We start from the raw sequence: 16,560 nt of genomic DNA on the forward strand, positions 1-16,560 counted from the left end.
CTGGAATAGAAGAGAGAACCGATAGAGGTACTCAAGGTACCCTCCGCCACACACCGTCAGGTGGCTTGCAGAGTATGGATGTAGATGTAGATGTAGAGGGCCCCTCTAATTTCCATTCTCTGCGCCCTTACAGTACAGTAGTGTGTCAACTATATTCTACGCCTCATTTTGTTGCATTCTATGGCAAGCTATCCTGGGCTTACGCTTCAGCTAGGTAATACCCGCCTGCACACGACAAGAGTTTCTGCTGCTTGTCTTCGTGCTTGCCAAACCTTACCTTGGGCAGGAATGTCACCGGATTTCTCTCCAACTGAGAAAGTTTGGAGCATTATGGCTTGGGTCCTCCAACCAGCTCGCCATTCTGACGATTCAACGCGACAGTTGGACAGAATTTGGCACGATATCACTCAGGACGACATCCAACAACTCTATCAGTCAGCGCCAAGTCGAATAACTACCCGGGTAAGGGTCAGAGGCGTACCAACCCGTTATTAACTAGCTCAATTTGTGAAGCTTTTTATCTTGAATATATCATCCATTTTTTCTGAAATTATAAATATTTGTTTGTCTGTACATGTACATCATGTCTACCGATTTCCGTCCCATTCGGATAATTCCTCCGAGGTGCATCGGTATTTTTTTTTTCCTTACAGTATACTTCCCGTACACATTCAGCTTTCCACATGGGGTTTCTAGCGCCCAAAATAACAACCTTCCTTCAAAAACTTCTTTTCCAACTTCACGTATAAATTTGCCTGTGATGTAGAGATTCTTTGCTAATGTGGTAGGGTATCTTGCGGTTACTATGGAGTGACAGACACATTTCGTACTGTTGCGCTCAAGATTACTCTTGCGGCGTCGCCAATGGATGTAATGACGTAGCTGGCTTATAGCTTGTATGAGCTTTAGTAAAACACATTTGTTTGAATGGCCACGTCCCACAGCATCTGTTACAGTAATGAAAATATTTTGGCTTTAATTCGTCTGTAGTCCACCACAATTTTGCAGTTTGTTTTACACGAAAAGAAAAACAAAATATTAGTTATAAACTTCGATAATAATTTTGAAATGCCCTCTGCCTACAGGACATAAAGTTGTGCCTAGCGACTTTCACCAACGTTTAGATTTTTTATAAACAAAGTTTAGAAATACTGTGTATGTTTCTACTTCTACTGCCCTCTATGTACGCTAAAGTATAGGCCTATATCTACGTTTGTACTTCATAAGCCACCTTGTGGTGTGTGGCGGGGAAAATTTCTTGTACTGCTATAATTGCCCCCACCCCTCTTCAGTCACAATAGTGCGTGATCCGTAAGCCAGAATATGAACTCTAATTTATTTGTGAGTCCTCGACAATTCACCTGAATGTGTCTGGCAGGTATCCATATATCGTGAATGCTAGAAAACGACTCGCAAAACATCAGCGAGTACACACGACATACGGCTATTAGTCAATATGCATTACATGTTCTCGCTTTCTCCAAACTGATAAGGAACCGATAGTTCTGTGGCGGAGAGAGCTGTGAATTCTGTTTGTATAGACCAGTTTTCTTCTAGGGTAGGGGGTTGGGGTTGGGGAGCGGGCAGGGGGCAGAGCAGCTGCCCTGCTATGCCCCTTGCTAGGTACTGCCCTGACTGAGGCGTAAAAATAATTTTCGCAGGATGCGGTATCCCGCGTGTTTGAACTTAGAAATTGTTACTTCGTGAGTCAGAGACTATCTAGACTCCGACACACCCTTTAAGACCCAGTGCTGATACACTTAATGTAATGGAACTAACCTATCTGAAATTTGGCTCTAACATGAGGTCCTAAGGTGGAAATTGCTATAAAATCAACTAATAACCATATTTTCAAAACAAATGATAATGAAAATTAGATGAAGGGACACTATCTACTTGAAATGAAATTCGTATAAAAATAAACTGGTGATTTATTACAAAAATTCGTCTCTTTACCCAAGAAAACCAACAGATTGACAATACGAATCTAACGTGTTAGACTATTAATCAGCACAAGTATGATGTCTAGGGAAGGTAATGGACTCAAGCTCCACATTCCCTCAATGATATGGATAAACATCGCGAATTTGAATTCTACTATGCACTTGTATGTTGTCCGAACTAAAACGACAAGATCCTATCTTCGTAACTGGATTCTAACGGCATTGTGGCGTCGGTGTACGCTTATGAAATGGTAAACTTCCAACTAACAAGCCGATGCTGCATAATATGCTCATCAGTCACTTGTCTCGACAGACGTCAAGATACGGGGTCAGCACGAGATCTGCACCAATCTGAAATCTGCGGATCGCGCTAAGTCGTCGACACGACATCCCAGCGAACACCAGAAAGAGCGTCCCCTTAGCGATCGAGCACGTGGTGTTACCTTTGAGACTACCGACACCAGAGTGATCGCGATCATGCGTCCATTGCGCCGGCACGGCAGCAAGCACCGATCTGCCAAAATGTTACGTCTGTCCTATGGCGGCAAACTGCAATGTTAAATAATATCCCACCACGGAATATATCAAGTAGAGAGGCAACCAGGACACACTCTCCTATCAAAGTTTGTAGTGGAAATACCCGTCTGACGTCAAGAGCCGATAGGCGAATCAGAGCGTTGTTTATACAACTCAGAACTTCCAACAGGCCAAGCAAACACGATGGGAACTCCATCAAATCCCGTTCCCACAGCAACAGGCCTGGCCTCTTCAAGAATAGTGAATTCTCTCCAGATGTTATCCGGTGATGATGGGCCAGACCTTAAACTCGAACCCAGTAACTGGGCGCCGGGCAGTGCCGTACGCCACAACAGCGAAAATCCTGTCCTTCTTTGTGTCACACGAGAGTCCCACAAGCCTCACTCGAGTGTCTCTGCCACCCATGTAAGCCAGAGACTTAATCCTTTGTGTGGCGAGCAGACTGCCCTGTTATTCCCAGTGTTGTATGCCTCGGCCATTCCCCCATTTAATATTTTTATTTGTTCAGGGGAAGTTTCTATTTTTATACAAGGTAAGCATGGTCACTAGTGGGTCGTTACACAGTAACTGCATTCCATTTGATTCCTTACCCCCATTTATCTCTATATCTGTCTAACAATAAAGTACCTTCACAACAGTGCAAATGCCGAGGGGTAAACGCTGTGTGCCTTGTTTGCCCATTTTAAACTTCTCCCTCAAGCCTGCATACGGAACTGCTCTATTCTTTCTAGTGTTTGTTTCTCCAGTAGCATTAGTCGAGCGTTAACTCTGATAACTTGAAAGAAGATCAACTTCTTTTACGAGATCGCTTGTAAACAACGCTTACTGTCGATTAGCGGTTTCGGTAAGTATAGTTACCTTCTTCGGGTCTATGAATGCATTCATACAATGTGTAGTTATACAGAGATAAAGTTTATATTCACTGAGCAATTATACAGAGATAAAACTGAGTGTATAAAACAGTTGCTTTGTAATAACAAAACCGTGTAACAGCATACCTCGATCAAAGGTTATTATATGTCTCCTGTACCAGTTGTGCAAGCACTCTTTCTAAGATATTGTCAGGTATCTGAGGGACGAGATGAACGATGCATCGGCAAGTCAAGGTTAAAACCACAACACAAGAAATCTCCTTTTGTATTTGTTAACTAGATAAAACATGACATTAAATTTTGTGCCGGAAGCTGTTTTAACCACCTGATCTCTGTAGGCTGCGACATTTGCAGATAAGTGACATATTCCCACTGCTACCGAATTCATGTCATTGTTGGTCTCTAAAGATAACGTGGCCTAACAAGGTGCATTGGTATCCTTATATATGTAGACATCGGGCGACATGTCCTTTCACACTCAACATTTTTCAGATATTACTTTTTCTTCTGTGCCAACAAATGTTATGAATTGCAGGCAATGGAGACAAATACAGATCACGGGGAAGATACCCTTAACATAGAAGAGTAAACGAGTATTTTGAGTCGGTGTCATGCGTGAATTCAATTTGTTCACTATCTAGAGTATTTTATGTTTTTGTGCTGGTGTAACATGATGTTAACTCATTGACTTTAGCCTTTACATTAATATCATCATCGTGAGACTATATTTTTTAAATAGTAGACACTTGGAAGATAGTGGAGCCACATATCGGGACTCTGACAGGGTCAATCACATCGTCTGACAGTTGTTACTACGTGAACTGTGTTATCCTCTGTCACTGTAATTATTTTATTATTTGCTTATATGGTAATTACTTGGGTTGTCATCCGCAGCATAGAATGCTATTCAAATGATACAGTGGAAGCCCATCTTATAGCTTATACATCTGCATGTTTTTGTAATTTTAATAGTTTGACAATTATATCTGCAAATTTTTCTAATTTTTACTTTATTGTATATCAGTATGTGGAAATTGCACCAAGTTGTAAAGCATCTCTTACGTAGGCGCACTTGTGCAAGTGAACGTAATAAGTTATTTTAGCTTCTCTTTTATTAATTATTTTATAATAATTTTAAAAAAGGTGGTTAGTGATCTTTTATCGACAGGTAATAGGAATCATGTTGTATTAAAATACATAAATAATTTTATGTACATGAATACACTAGTGACATCCGACAGCAGTGTCAAACCTGTGTTCATTGTAACCAAAAAAAACGAGTTCTTTCCAGGTGTAATTTGTACCGATGTACAGGCGACTCACTAGGCAGACGTGCTAACCACTACACCACCACCCTCACACAGTAGCTTTGTGCAACTGCACGGACTACCCTAGCACGCCTCCCTCATCGATCCAAATTTCCATTCGTGCCGCAGTCCACTTTTGTTTTTCCCTAAACTCAAACAGCATTGCCGGAGCACTCCAACTGTACCGTAATAGCACCTCAGCATCGAAAGAAACACGGGATCATACCTGAAATCCAGACATAGGTGCTTTGATCAGTGAAACTACATGGTCTCGTTTATTCCAGGGAGTGTGTTACAGTGACAATGTACGAATGTCATTAAATGGTTTTAATTTACTGAAATTTTACCCGGAAGAGGAACATCATTGTAATAAAAACTGAATGCTTTTCTCATGAGTATCCAAACAAGTGGTGAATGATGTAAAATCGTATGTATATCAGTGAATCCTAGCCTATTAAAAGTGTAAAAGGGTCATGCGAGGAACGTATTACTTGCTTTAAGGCACGATTCAGTAACAGTATTATTTTAATACTTGTGTTACAAATCGCCCATCCCTGTTTATTTCTGAGACAAAATGAAACGCGTGTTGCAGCCGTGCAGGAGGAACGGGGCCCGCGCAAGGGACGCAAACGGCAGCTGTCGCACGCGCATGCGCAGAAGGCTGGGAGTGGCGCGGAGGCGGCGCACGAGCTACCGCGGGCGACTCCTGCCGCAGCTGCAGCTGCTGCCCCCGCGATTTCCGCTGCACACTGCTTCCCTCTAGCTGCCAGACAGTTGCAGGTGCCGCCGCCAGAGGCGCTGGAGCGCTCGCCGCTGCATCCTCTGGGCCAGTGCGGTATGTGTGGCGGTGCTTTCACAGTGCTCAACGGCGTCGGTTATGTCACAGTAATAATAATTTTGAAATCATTAGACCATTAAAGCAGCGGACAACATTAAACACATAGTACAATTCGATTCATAATTTGAAGAACAATGCGTTAGTTATAAGCATTACAGGACTAAAGGTTTGTAAGAAAAATAAAGAGACTGACAACACTGCCAGCAACGTGGCAACACTGTGTTGTTCTGCTTGTGTGTTCATCCCTGCGCAGTCTGATTTTTAGCTCCATGTAGCCATCACGTGACTTTTTAGAGTGCCATCAGTGAAGCTGTGTTTTTGTTGTGTGTTACGAAAATGGAAGAGTGGAATTTAGAGCAGTGTTATGCAATCAAGTTTTGTATTAAACCTGGGGAATCTGGAAGTGTGACCTTTGCACATTTGAAACAGGCCTATGGTGAACGCCGGCCAGTGTGGCTGAGCGGTTCTAGGCACTTCAGTATGGAACCGCGCGACCGCTACGGTCGCAGGTTTGAATCCTGCGTCAGGCATTGATGTGTGTGATGTCCTTAGGTAAGTTAGGTTTAAGTAGTTCTAAGTTCTAGGGGACTGATGACCTCAGATGTTAAGTCCCATAGTGTTTAGAGCCATTTGAACCTATGGGGAACATTCCTCATCAACACCACAATCCCCCACCCCCCACTGCATGTCCTTCACTGTGCTCCTTCCTCCCCATCCTGGCTCCTTTCCCGCCGCCCCCTCCTTCCCCTCTCTCTGACTATCCACCTGGATCCCTGTATTCCTTGCGATTTTGTTCCTGTTGCCTGTTCTTTCATCTTTTCTGGCGTTTTTGGCCCCCCTTCTATCCTCTCTTTTCCTCCATCGTTCCACAACATAGCCCCCCTCTGCCCTGCTAGGTCACCAGCATGTGTACCCTGTCCATGTGGTGGGGCTGTTATACACACATCTGGCTGAGCCCCCTGACAGCACAGGGATAACACTACTGATATCCAAGCTGTTCCCACCCCATGTATGTCAAGGAGTGGTTACATGTCTTGTTGGAGTATTGGAACTCCCGACACTGACGACCATGCCAGATGGCCTTTGCTACGGCTGGGTGGCGCCCATGGGAGTGGCTGGTATCAGGGCGGATGCTTGGCGCATAAAGCATATCAAGCTGCAAAAATCTGGTCGTCCTCAAACGGCCATCTCTTCGAGTGGTAGCCATCATTGAATGCTGCTGCATCTGACCCTCCAGCTTTCCCTTCCCTCGGAAGAGGGCCAGGCTCACAATTTTGGGGTGAAACACTTTCCTTATTACCTGGTCTGTACTAGGATGGATGGGGACGCATTCGCCGCCACAAGGCCATTGTTTTTTGTGGAGACTGCTGAGGACAAGTTTGGCGAAGTAGAGTCTCTCAGTAACATGCAGTTGGGCCCCCTGTTGATCAAAGCTTCTTCTGCCGCCCAATCAGCAGCCCTTCGTGCTTGTGATCGCATTGGCGACGCCCCTGTGTCTATTACCCTCATCAGTCTCTGAATATGGTCCAGGGAGTGATTTTCCATAGGGGCCTTGTACCCTCTCCCTTCCTAATCGGCCTACTGAATTGCGATATAACTGACCATGATCACATATGCCTAATGAAATTTTACAGTGATTAAGGCTGTTGTTAACGAAGGAAAATAGCACCAGTGAATTGGAGGAAAGTGTACAACAGACCCTTCTGAATGAAGAATCTATTTTAAACCTAACCTAAATACTGATAAAAATTTTGAAATGGGTTGAATACAGTGCAATCGCTCACGAACCACACGGGGGGGGGGGGGGGGGGGAGGGAAAGTGTACCACGTAATATTTACTGCAAAAATTACTGATAATACAAAGAAAATACTGATTAGCTAAAAAAGGGAATAACTGAACGGTCGCTAGCGCGCCAGGGCAATGACTCTCCAGAATCTTAAGAAAGGCAATGGCAAAGAAATTGAAGCACATAATCACTGGCATGGCAACAGGAGGTTGTCACGCCATTTCACCGCACAAAATTTTACGAGAAAATAAATGAATCAGAAAGCATTGAATCTGCAGTTACTTATTCTGAAACATTAATTTTTTAAAGTAAAGTTAAATGGAGTTACTGGTTAAATAAATCTAACTAAAATTTGGCTACGAAAAAAAATTACTTTCAGTAACGCAAAATTTAGAATATGGCTAGCAGTTTACCTTTCATTATTGAAAGACTGAATTAAATTTACTTTAAGCAAATGAACAACTCATTTTACTTTCAAAATAACAACAATAAAATGCATACCAAGCCAGCAAAAGTCACTCGCTAAGCTCAATACAGAATAAGTGAAACTGCGCACTTTTAATTGGTCCTGTATCTTTAGTTATTAGTTTTGCCAGTGAAATTTTACTTTAATTTAAGTGAATGAATTAACACTCAAAATCACAAATTAGTTAAGCCTCTGCTACGAAATACAAGAATGAACAGTTACTGAGGCAGAAAATTTAGACTGAAACTGTTCATTAGTGAACACACAAAGTGGCAGTAAATAGTTAATTATTTTCATATTCATACAATACTCGGTGATTGCATGGAAAGTTAATGGACCCTGCTTAGTTACAATTTCTGAGGACAATGACAACACAGGAGCCCTACAAGTTTTTAACTATTGCAGGTTATTATTCAAGTTGGTCATACTTTGTGAAAGAACTGCAAGTGGGTAAAGCCTCTACAGTACTATATCCATCAGTTAACAGTTTTACAATGTTGTAGCTGTGCGGACGACGAAGAATGTAGCCGACGACAATGCTGAGCTTCCGTTGTTGCTGCTGCTGTTGTTCGAGAACCCCGAGTTGTCTCCAGAGCCATGGATAATTACGGGACAGGCAATAGTTACAATTGCAGCTTCCTCTGCCGGTCCACACCTGCCGTGCTCTCAACACTTGCGGTTAAATGAATCAGGAGCGTCTACACTGCTGCGAGCATAGCTGCACACCGCGTCTGCAGGAGAGCCCAACAAACGCTTCAGCATTTTTCATCACTTAAAGTTCCCTTGGCTAGTACCCACTAATTTGCAACATTTTCCTTGTAATTACAATCAATTACATACAGTTAGAAATAAATATACTATTATATCAATTATGAATTAGGTATAGTTTCTGTCATAAAGCTTACAGATTCATAATTAGAAGTACAGTACAAGTTATCAACGGATGTTAAACGACGAATATTTTGGATAGTGCAGATGGTATTATTTCTGCATTTTCGGTGTTACAGCCTCATCTTACAAACTGATGAGGAAACTCTAGGATAATGTGGAGCGACGCGGTATTCATTTTGTTCGACATGTGCTGAAGTGTCGTAAAGACAAATGCACAGATATTGGCGCCTTTATTCTGGCTTTCATTGGGGATACGCTCCCAGAGAATGTCAAGGTCTTGAATTACCACTGTGATGTGAGGCCGTACGTCCCGCCACCCATGAGATGTTTTCAGTTCTTGTGTTTTGGACGTATGTCTTCCCACTGTTCGCCGGACCCTCTGTGTGATGACTGTGACCACCCACTCCACGAGGGAAGCCCCTGTGTTCTGCCACCTGTGTGTGTGTCAACTGGCATGACCGCCACTCTCCATGCTGTCCAGAATGTCCAGTTTACTTGAAAGAAAAGAAGATCCAAGAGAACAAGTCCCTTGATCGTCTATCTTATGCTAGGCTCGCCAAAAACATGACCGACTACTCCCAGTGTCTATTTCTTCTACTTTCGCCTCTGTTACATCCTTTCCGTCTCCTACATCTTCCGTATCCCAGTTCTGTCCTCCTCCTATCTCCTACTTCCCTGCAGTTCCCACGCTGTCCCCTCCGGGTGCCGCTCACCCTCCCCAGCCGAAGAAGTGCTCCCCTTCTTCAACACCTGCCAGTGATGGGGCTCCCTGCCAGGACCCCTCCACCAGCGTATGGTTCAGGCTGGAGGCCTGCTACCACAAGTCAGCTACCTAGATTAGATGGTTAAAAGAATCTTTGTGTGTTCATCCTTTAGACTGGAGGTCTTTGGGACCACGGCCGTTTGCTATTGTAGGAAAATGAAACACCTACAGCCGTCCTTATGATCTTATCTACTGTGTAGCTACCAGTTTCGGCGCTTCAGTGCACTATCTTCAGTCCGTAGTTGATGCTGAAGGATTGAGTTGATGTTTAGGGTGCTGACACCACAGTTACAGATAATCTGCTCATAAGGATGGCTGCAGGCGTTTTATTTTCTTACAATAGTTAGAAAATGTCTGGAAGTGACAGCACAGACTATAGTTGCTTCTCAAAATGCATTGTCTAACACCAAACAACCCCACAAGTAGACCCCTGTGGGCATACCTTAGTGATCTACTGATCCCTGCTTGCCACTCGACGACTGCGTTTCTACAATAATCCAGAAGACTGTTGTATAGAACTGCTGGAAGCTGCAGGTCTTGAAGACGTGCAGACATCACGGGCCACTATAAAGTGCCTAATGCCCCTCCTACATTAGTACTGCTACTGCGTATTTCTTTTCTGTTATGTTTACTATTCCAATATCCCGATTAAGCGCGTCTTGTATCGATTTTCCAAGCGTAAATCTGAAATCATGTGAAGGCGATCACAAAAGAGTCGCTCCTGGACCATAGCCAGCGAATTTAGAAGGCAGATCGGTCGATAAGATTTGCGTTCTGGCAGAATGTTGTCACGGATTTTTTTAATAAGTGTGTTCGTCACCTTCTAAGCTGCAGGCACATGTGCCAGCCGGAGGAAGTGGTTAAAAAGTTTCATCTGATATGTGGTGATTTGCGGTGCATCCTGCTGTACCACATTTGAAGAATTCCATCAGGGTTGGGAGCCTTCCTTCTCTTTTGCCTCTTAATGGTTGATGCGACTTCCTCGTGTGCGAAGGGCGGGGAATGGTATTAGTTGAGTGTTGCGTTTCCAGTTATTCTCTTAATTGCGGGTATTCAGGTTCGTCAGTCTGTGGAAACTCGTCAGGGAGTAGCTTATACAGCAGGAATCCCTCCGTATACCTCCATCTCTGGCTCATTTCGTCATTGCGCTACCTTAGTGTTGATAATACCAGTAGCGCTTCTATTCCCTCGGTCAGTATTTTATATGGCTCACCCCAGTGATTGCCTTTAAATTGTAGCTTCTGAAATTTCCTCGGTGTATTTCATCTTCTAATAATTTTCGGGTGGTAACTTATTCAGTGCTGAGTTGGCGGCCTTGTTTGAACTTTCTCGCGCCTCAACCTACTTCTTATTCTGTAACGAATTCTTTGAACAAACAGACAGCGACGCCATGGGGACCCAGACAATAACTGGAGACATTCCTTTGTCACTTAAAAGCATTTACATGAGAACATTAAGTTTACGATGGGGATTGAGAAAGATGGGACTTTACCCTTTTAGACGTGCTAGTACGTCGTAAGACTGATGGGTCACTGGCACAGTCTATGTACAGATAACCTATGCACACAGATCTATATCTCCAGGCGTCTAGTTGCCGTCACCCAGCACAAACCACCGGTGTTCTTAGTGCCTTAATACTACGGACGCACGGAATATCGGACGATGAAAACCTCCATGCAAAATTAGACCACTTGGAGAAGGTTTTTAAAGAGAATGGCTACACTTCACGCCAAATAAGGAAGGCCATGAACAGCTATAACAACAAAAACCAACGTACTGAGGACACTGATGACGACCATAAATCAATTGCGTTCCTTCCACATGCCGTCTAAAATAGGCAGATAGTGTAGGAAAAATTAAATCTAGATTATCTTCCGTCCACCAGCGAACAGCTTGGCCCTGGTTGGATCCATTAAGGACGACTTAAAACTGAAAAAAGCGGGCGTTTACAAAATTCCCTGCGAGAGTGGCTGTGAATATATAGGCCAGATGACACGAACTGTCTAGGAGCGTTGTACAGAACACAACAGATACACCCGTCTTCGGCAGCCGTACAATAGAACAAAATTTTAGCTCCAAGTTTCCTGTTTTTTGGGATTTAGTAATCAAAGAATCAGTGGAAATACATCTTTCCGATAATGTCATAAATCGTGACAACAGCTTTCGACTCGGTAAAAACTGGAATCCTGTAATTAAAATTATCCAGTGACAGCCGAAACGACGGATTCAGTCGATACTCAATGAGTAGATCATCTCTCAGTTCCACCACTGAGGACAGCACACACAACTCGGCTGCACCGCGCGTGTCATCATCTGAAAAATGCGCCAAAAGACGCCAGCACACTTCGTATGCGCAAGTTTCGGCATAAATAACGTAAATGCACCTGGGATCTTCAGTAGTTGCCTACTCACCTGAAGATGGCCGGACGTCTCTGGGTAGAAATATTGTGGCAGAATGTCAACAGGATCCGGCTGCTTCCCCCGAAAATTATTAGGAGAAAAAAAATGCCTTTAAATTCTCTGTCCACATAATCCTCCCAGCGCATCTTTTTAGCTCGGAGCAGCACTTTCTGTAGTTCTACTGACGCCTCTGTAAACTGCTCAAGTCTGACCCGATGTTTCTAACACTCATGGCACGTTGGCATAGAGCTTACGTCTGTGTCTGGATTCATCCCTTAGTGTAGTCAGTGTTCTGACTCTCGATCTAGTGGTGGCGACTGGGATGGTTGCATTCTACGCTCCTGTTAGCACTTCAGTCCACAGATGTGACCTGTATTCTATACTATTTTCCACTTGGTGTAGTGGAAAGGAGAATATTAAGTCACGAAGCTTTTCCCTACCTGTTTTGTGCAGATTAAGACATAGTTCAGACGTTATCTGGATCTGAGCATCAGAACCATTGTCTGTCAGGATCATGCTACCAACTGGTTCTTTAATTGAGATATTGTTGACTGTGCACTAGCTGTACTAGAGGATGGTGGCGGCATAGGCTGTGAGGTGATGCATGAAGTGTGCTCAAAAGGACAAGGTCAAGAGTGGATCCAGTATAGCATACTATGGTACACCAGTAATGACCACAAGTCTTTGGCATTTGTCTTCAGCATTCGACCTAAATGATGTCAGTTGTTCTTATAAGTAAGAGACTGTTGACTGTCTACTAGTTCTAGGCGGTTCATGGCTAGAGGACCGCAGCAGTACAGGATATGAACAAGTGACAAGCAATAGTCACAACAATAACAAAAAGGGTGAATCTAACATCACTACCTGTAGAACTGTTGTAGTGTGCACAAGCCTTCTACATTTGTTAGATTTTTTCTGAATGTTGTAATTTCGTCTTTTAAGAAAGATGTTCACTGGCTACTAGTTCTGCTATAAGACTTAGGCACACAGGGTGCCATGTGGTGACTGGGGTGGGTCAGAAGAACAAGAGCGAACACAATATATATTCCTGTGGTATAATTGCAGTGACAAGAGAAATTCTAAATTGTGTTGTTTGAGGTTTTCCCTGCGCTGCATCTGCTTGATAGGTTCCGGGGAATTACGCCAGATAATATTGTAAAAACCGCACAATATTTCAGCGATACAACTGCCCGCCATCTTCAGGTGCTACTGTCGCGTCGCTGAGAAGCTCGCCAATTTATATGCTGGCTTTCTAGAACAGCGCAGGCGCCAGCGGGGGCATAACGCCATCGAAGACCAATCGTGGACGGCGTCGAATACCAGAGCCCTCTGCTGGAGAAACGGGTCGCAGTCTGCTGAAGCGCGCCGCGGCGGGGAAAATGCGGCCGGGAGCGACGGACCCCGTTCCCGCGCGACGTGTTGGCGCGCGGTTTAAGCATCTGCGTTAAGGTTTCCCATGTGCGTTGACTCGGTGCAGTTGCTAATCTGCGGCTGACGATTCCTTAGTGCCGCAAGGCTGGCTCCCAGGCTTTGCTCAGGTGAAACCCTGTGTCTCTGTTTATTAGGTCACTGCTTATATGTATTTTGACCGCCTCTTTGATGATGATGTCCCAGTATGCGGAAGCATACGAGAAGACCTTGGTTTCTTCATAGTTCATGCCGTGTCCCGTGTCAAGGCAGTATTCAGCAACAGCATATTTCTCTGGCTGACCCAACCTCTTGTGACGTTTATGTTCGTCGCATCTGTCTTTAACCGTACGACACGTCTGGCCAATGTAAGACTTCCCACAGTGGCACGGGATTTTATATATTCCTGGTCTCCTCAGGCCGAGGTTGTCCTTAACAGAGCCCAGCACTGATTGCACTCGTGCTGGAGGCCGGAAAACATATTTAATCCGGTATTTCTTGAAAATTCTGCCAACATCTTAAAAGACACGCCACCGACATACGGTAGAAAAACCAACCCCGTGGTGTTGTCTGCTTCTTCAGGCTGTTCTTCAGGTTTGGAGCGTGCTGGTCGAAATGCATTCCGGATCTGCTTCTCGGAGTACGCGTTCTGGGCAAACACAGAATGGAGATGGCTAAGCTCTGCCGATAAGGTGTCCTGATCTGAGATAGCTCTAGCCTTATGCACTAGCGTCCGTAATACACCGCTGCGCTGTGAGGGATGATGACAGCTCATAGATTGTAAATACAAGTCTGTGTGCGTAGGCTTCCAGAACTCACTATGACCCAAGGAGCGGTGTCCTTTTCTACAAACCAAAACATCCAGAAATGGGAGCTCACCATCTTTCTCTACCTCCATGGTGAAACAGATGCTTGGATGGAGGGAGTTCAGATGTTCCAGAAAAGAAGGAAGCGTTGCTGTCCCTTGCCGCTATACCATAAACGTATCATCTACATATCTCCAAAAACATTTAGGTTTCAAAACTGCCGTCTGCAGTGCTTTGTCCTCGAAATTTTCCATAAAAAGATTAGCTACTATGGGAGACAGAGGTCTACCCATAGCAACACCGTCAGTCTGCTCAAAATACCGGTCGTTGAATAAAAAGTAAGTCAAGGTAAGCACTTATTTGAAGAGGTGTAAGATGTCCTCTTCCAGCTTAACTCCTATGAGTTGTAATGAGTCCATCAGATTCTAAGTTTCTCACATTTCTAGTGAATATTGTAAGCTGATCTTTAAAGCAATCTGTAAAACAGGGATCATATCTAGAGGACTGTGACAGCACCGGGTGCAAGGAAGTGCACAAGGTGTGGTCACAGGAACAAGAACAAGAGTGGACCCAATATCGAAGCTTGTGGTAGACTTGTCTTTTCTGTGCATATATTTCAGTTAATGTTGTCAGATCGTCATTCAGTTGTCATTGATACCTTTAGCTATCTACCAGTTGTACATGGATCCTTGCTGGAGGAATATAGTGGCGCAAGAAGTGAGTCAAGAACAAGAAAGGACCCAGTATCGACCCCTGTGGAACACCTATTTGTCCGATTTGAGCTGAGTGTTCTAGGTACGCCTTTTTGAGTGAGCTGCTGTCGAGTGTGTGGTTGTTGCGCGGCGCAGGGTGCGAGGCGGTGCACGAGACGTGGTCGCAGCTGCTGCTGGGCAGCGTGCGGCAGGCGCGGCGCCACCCGTGCCTGGGCTGCGGGCTGTCGCGCGGCCAGCAGGACCGGCTGGTGCGCGCCGCGTGGCCGCGCCTGCTGCTGCTGCGCGCCGCCTGCTGGCCCGCCGCCGACGTGGCCGCGCAGCTGGAGGGCGCCGCCGCGTCGCCAGTGGCAGCGCCAGCAGCAGTAGCGCCAGCGGCAGCTGGCGACTGGCGCGCCGTGGCCGCCGCCGTCCGGGTGCTGCAGGACGCCAGGCTGTCCCCGCTGGAGGTCGCGCTGCTCGAGACCGTGCTCCTCTGCCGCCCAGGTACAGCTACGGCCCCACATCATATCTCATAACGGCTGAGTCACAGCAGTGTGGTCTAAATTCACATAAAACGTCCGTAACTTTCATACACATTGCCGAAAAAAAAAATGGATTCGATGACCGCATGTGCCAGCTGGGGGATAGTAGATGTACTGAAAATGGATTCAATAATGTCCGTCATAGTGTAATGGCATAGCTACCAGAAGGCTATCTGTGTCTACCCTTTAATAGGGAACGCTCGCAGCCAGAAGGCTCAGTGTGGTACATACGTGCAAAGCAACCAGGCAACCATGCCACGGGAAGCCAACTGAGGGAGTTTGAAAGTGGTGAGCTTGTGGCCTTTCTGAGTGGTGGGATGGCCCTTTCAGAGAACTGTCACACAAGTAGGATGTGCTGCGTCAGTTGTGCAACAGTGCTGAGCATAGTTACTAAACACAGTTTTCCGAAATTCCTTCACAAAAGAAGACGAAGTAAGGATTCCAAAATTCAAATTAAGAACAGTTCCCAATCTGAGTAGCTTAGAAGTAGACTTATAAGTTAACATCAGAGTAGTGGAAAAATTTAAATCACTGAATAAAACCAAGTCTTCTGGTCCAGACTGTCTATCAATTATGTTTCCTTCAGAATATGCTGATGCAATAGCTCTATATTTAACAATCAGCTCGCTCGACGAAAGATCTGTGCCCAAAGACTGGAAAGCTGCACAGGTCACACCAATATTAAAGAAAGGCAGTAGGAGTAATCCACAAAATTACAGGCCCATGTCATTAACGCCAATATGCTCCATGATTTTGGAACATACGAGTATATTGTGTTTGAACATTATGTTTTACCTCGAAGAGACTGGTTTATTGACATACAGTCAACAAGGATGTAGAAAACATCATTCATGTGAAACACAACTATGTATTTACTCAAATGAACTGTTGAGTGGTATTGACAGGGGATTTCAAATTGATTTCGCATTTCTAGATTGCCAGAAGACGTCTGACACTGTACCTCACAAGCAACTACAGATTGCGTACTTAAGGAATATCGTCTCAGTTAAGAGATTGGATTCGTGATTTCCTATCAAAGAGGTAACCATTCATAGTACTTGACGTAAAGTCATCTAGTAAAAAAGGAATGATATCTGGCGTTCCCCACGGTAGTGTTATAGGCCCTGTGCTGTTCCTTATCCATATAAACGATTTAGGAGACAATCTGAGCAGCTCTCTTAGGTTGTTTTGCAGATGATACTGTCATTTATCGTCAATAAAGTCATCAGAAGATCAAAGCAAACTGCAGAACTATTTACAAAAGATATCTGTATGGTGCGAAAATAGGCAGCTGACCCTAAATAGTGAA

At 44.6% G+C, this 16,560-nt stretch overlaps 1 protein-coding gene across 1 annotated transcript in view; it reads left to right on the forward strand.

Annotated features, from left to right (window-relative positions):
* LOC124593899 (nuclear receptor subfamily 2 group E member 1) overlaps positions 1-16,560 on the forward strand; it is a 90,505-nt gene that overhangs the window by 49,908 nt on the left and 24,037 nt on the right. Inside the window, exons 3-4 of the mRNA XM_047132249.1 lie at positions 5,252-5,494; positions 14,866-15,213. Coding sequence (XP_046988205.1) covers positions 5,252-5,494; positions 14,866-15,213 — 591 coding nt within the window. The remainder of the gene's footprint in view (positions 1-5,251; positions 5,495-14,865; positions 15,214-16,560) is intronic.

This window comes from Schistocerca americana, chromosome 2, assembly GCF_021461395.2.
Source record: "Schistocerca americana isolate TAMUIC-IGC-003095 chromosome 2, iqSchAmer2.1, whole genome shotgun sequence".
Taxonomy (NCBI): domain Eukaryota; kingdom Metazoa; phylum Arthropoda; class Insecta; order Orthoptera; family Acrididae; genus Schistocerca; species Schistocerca americana.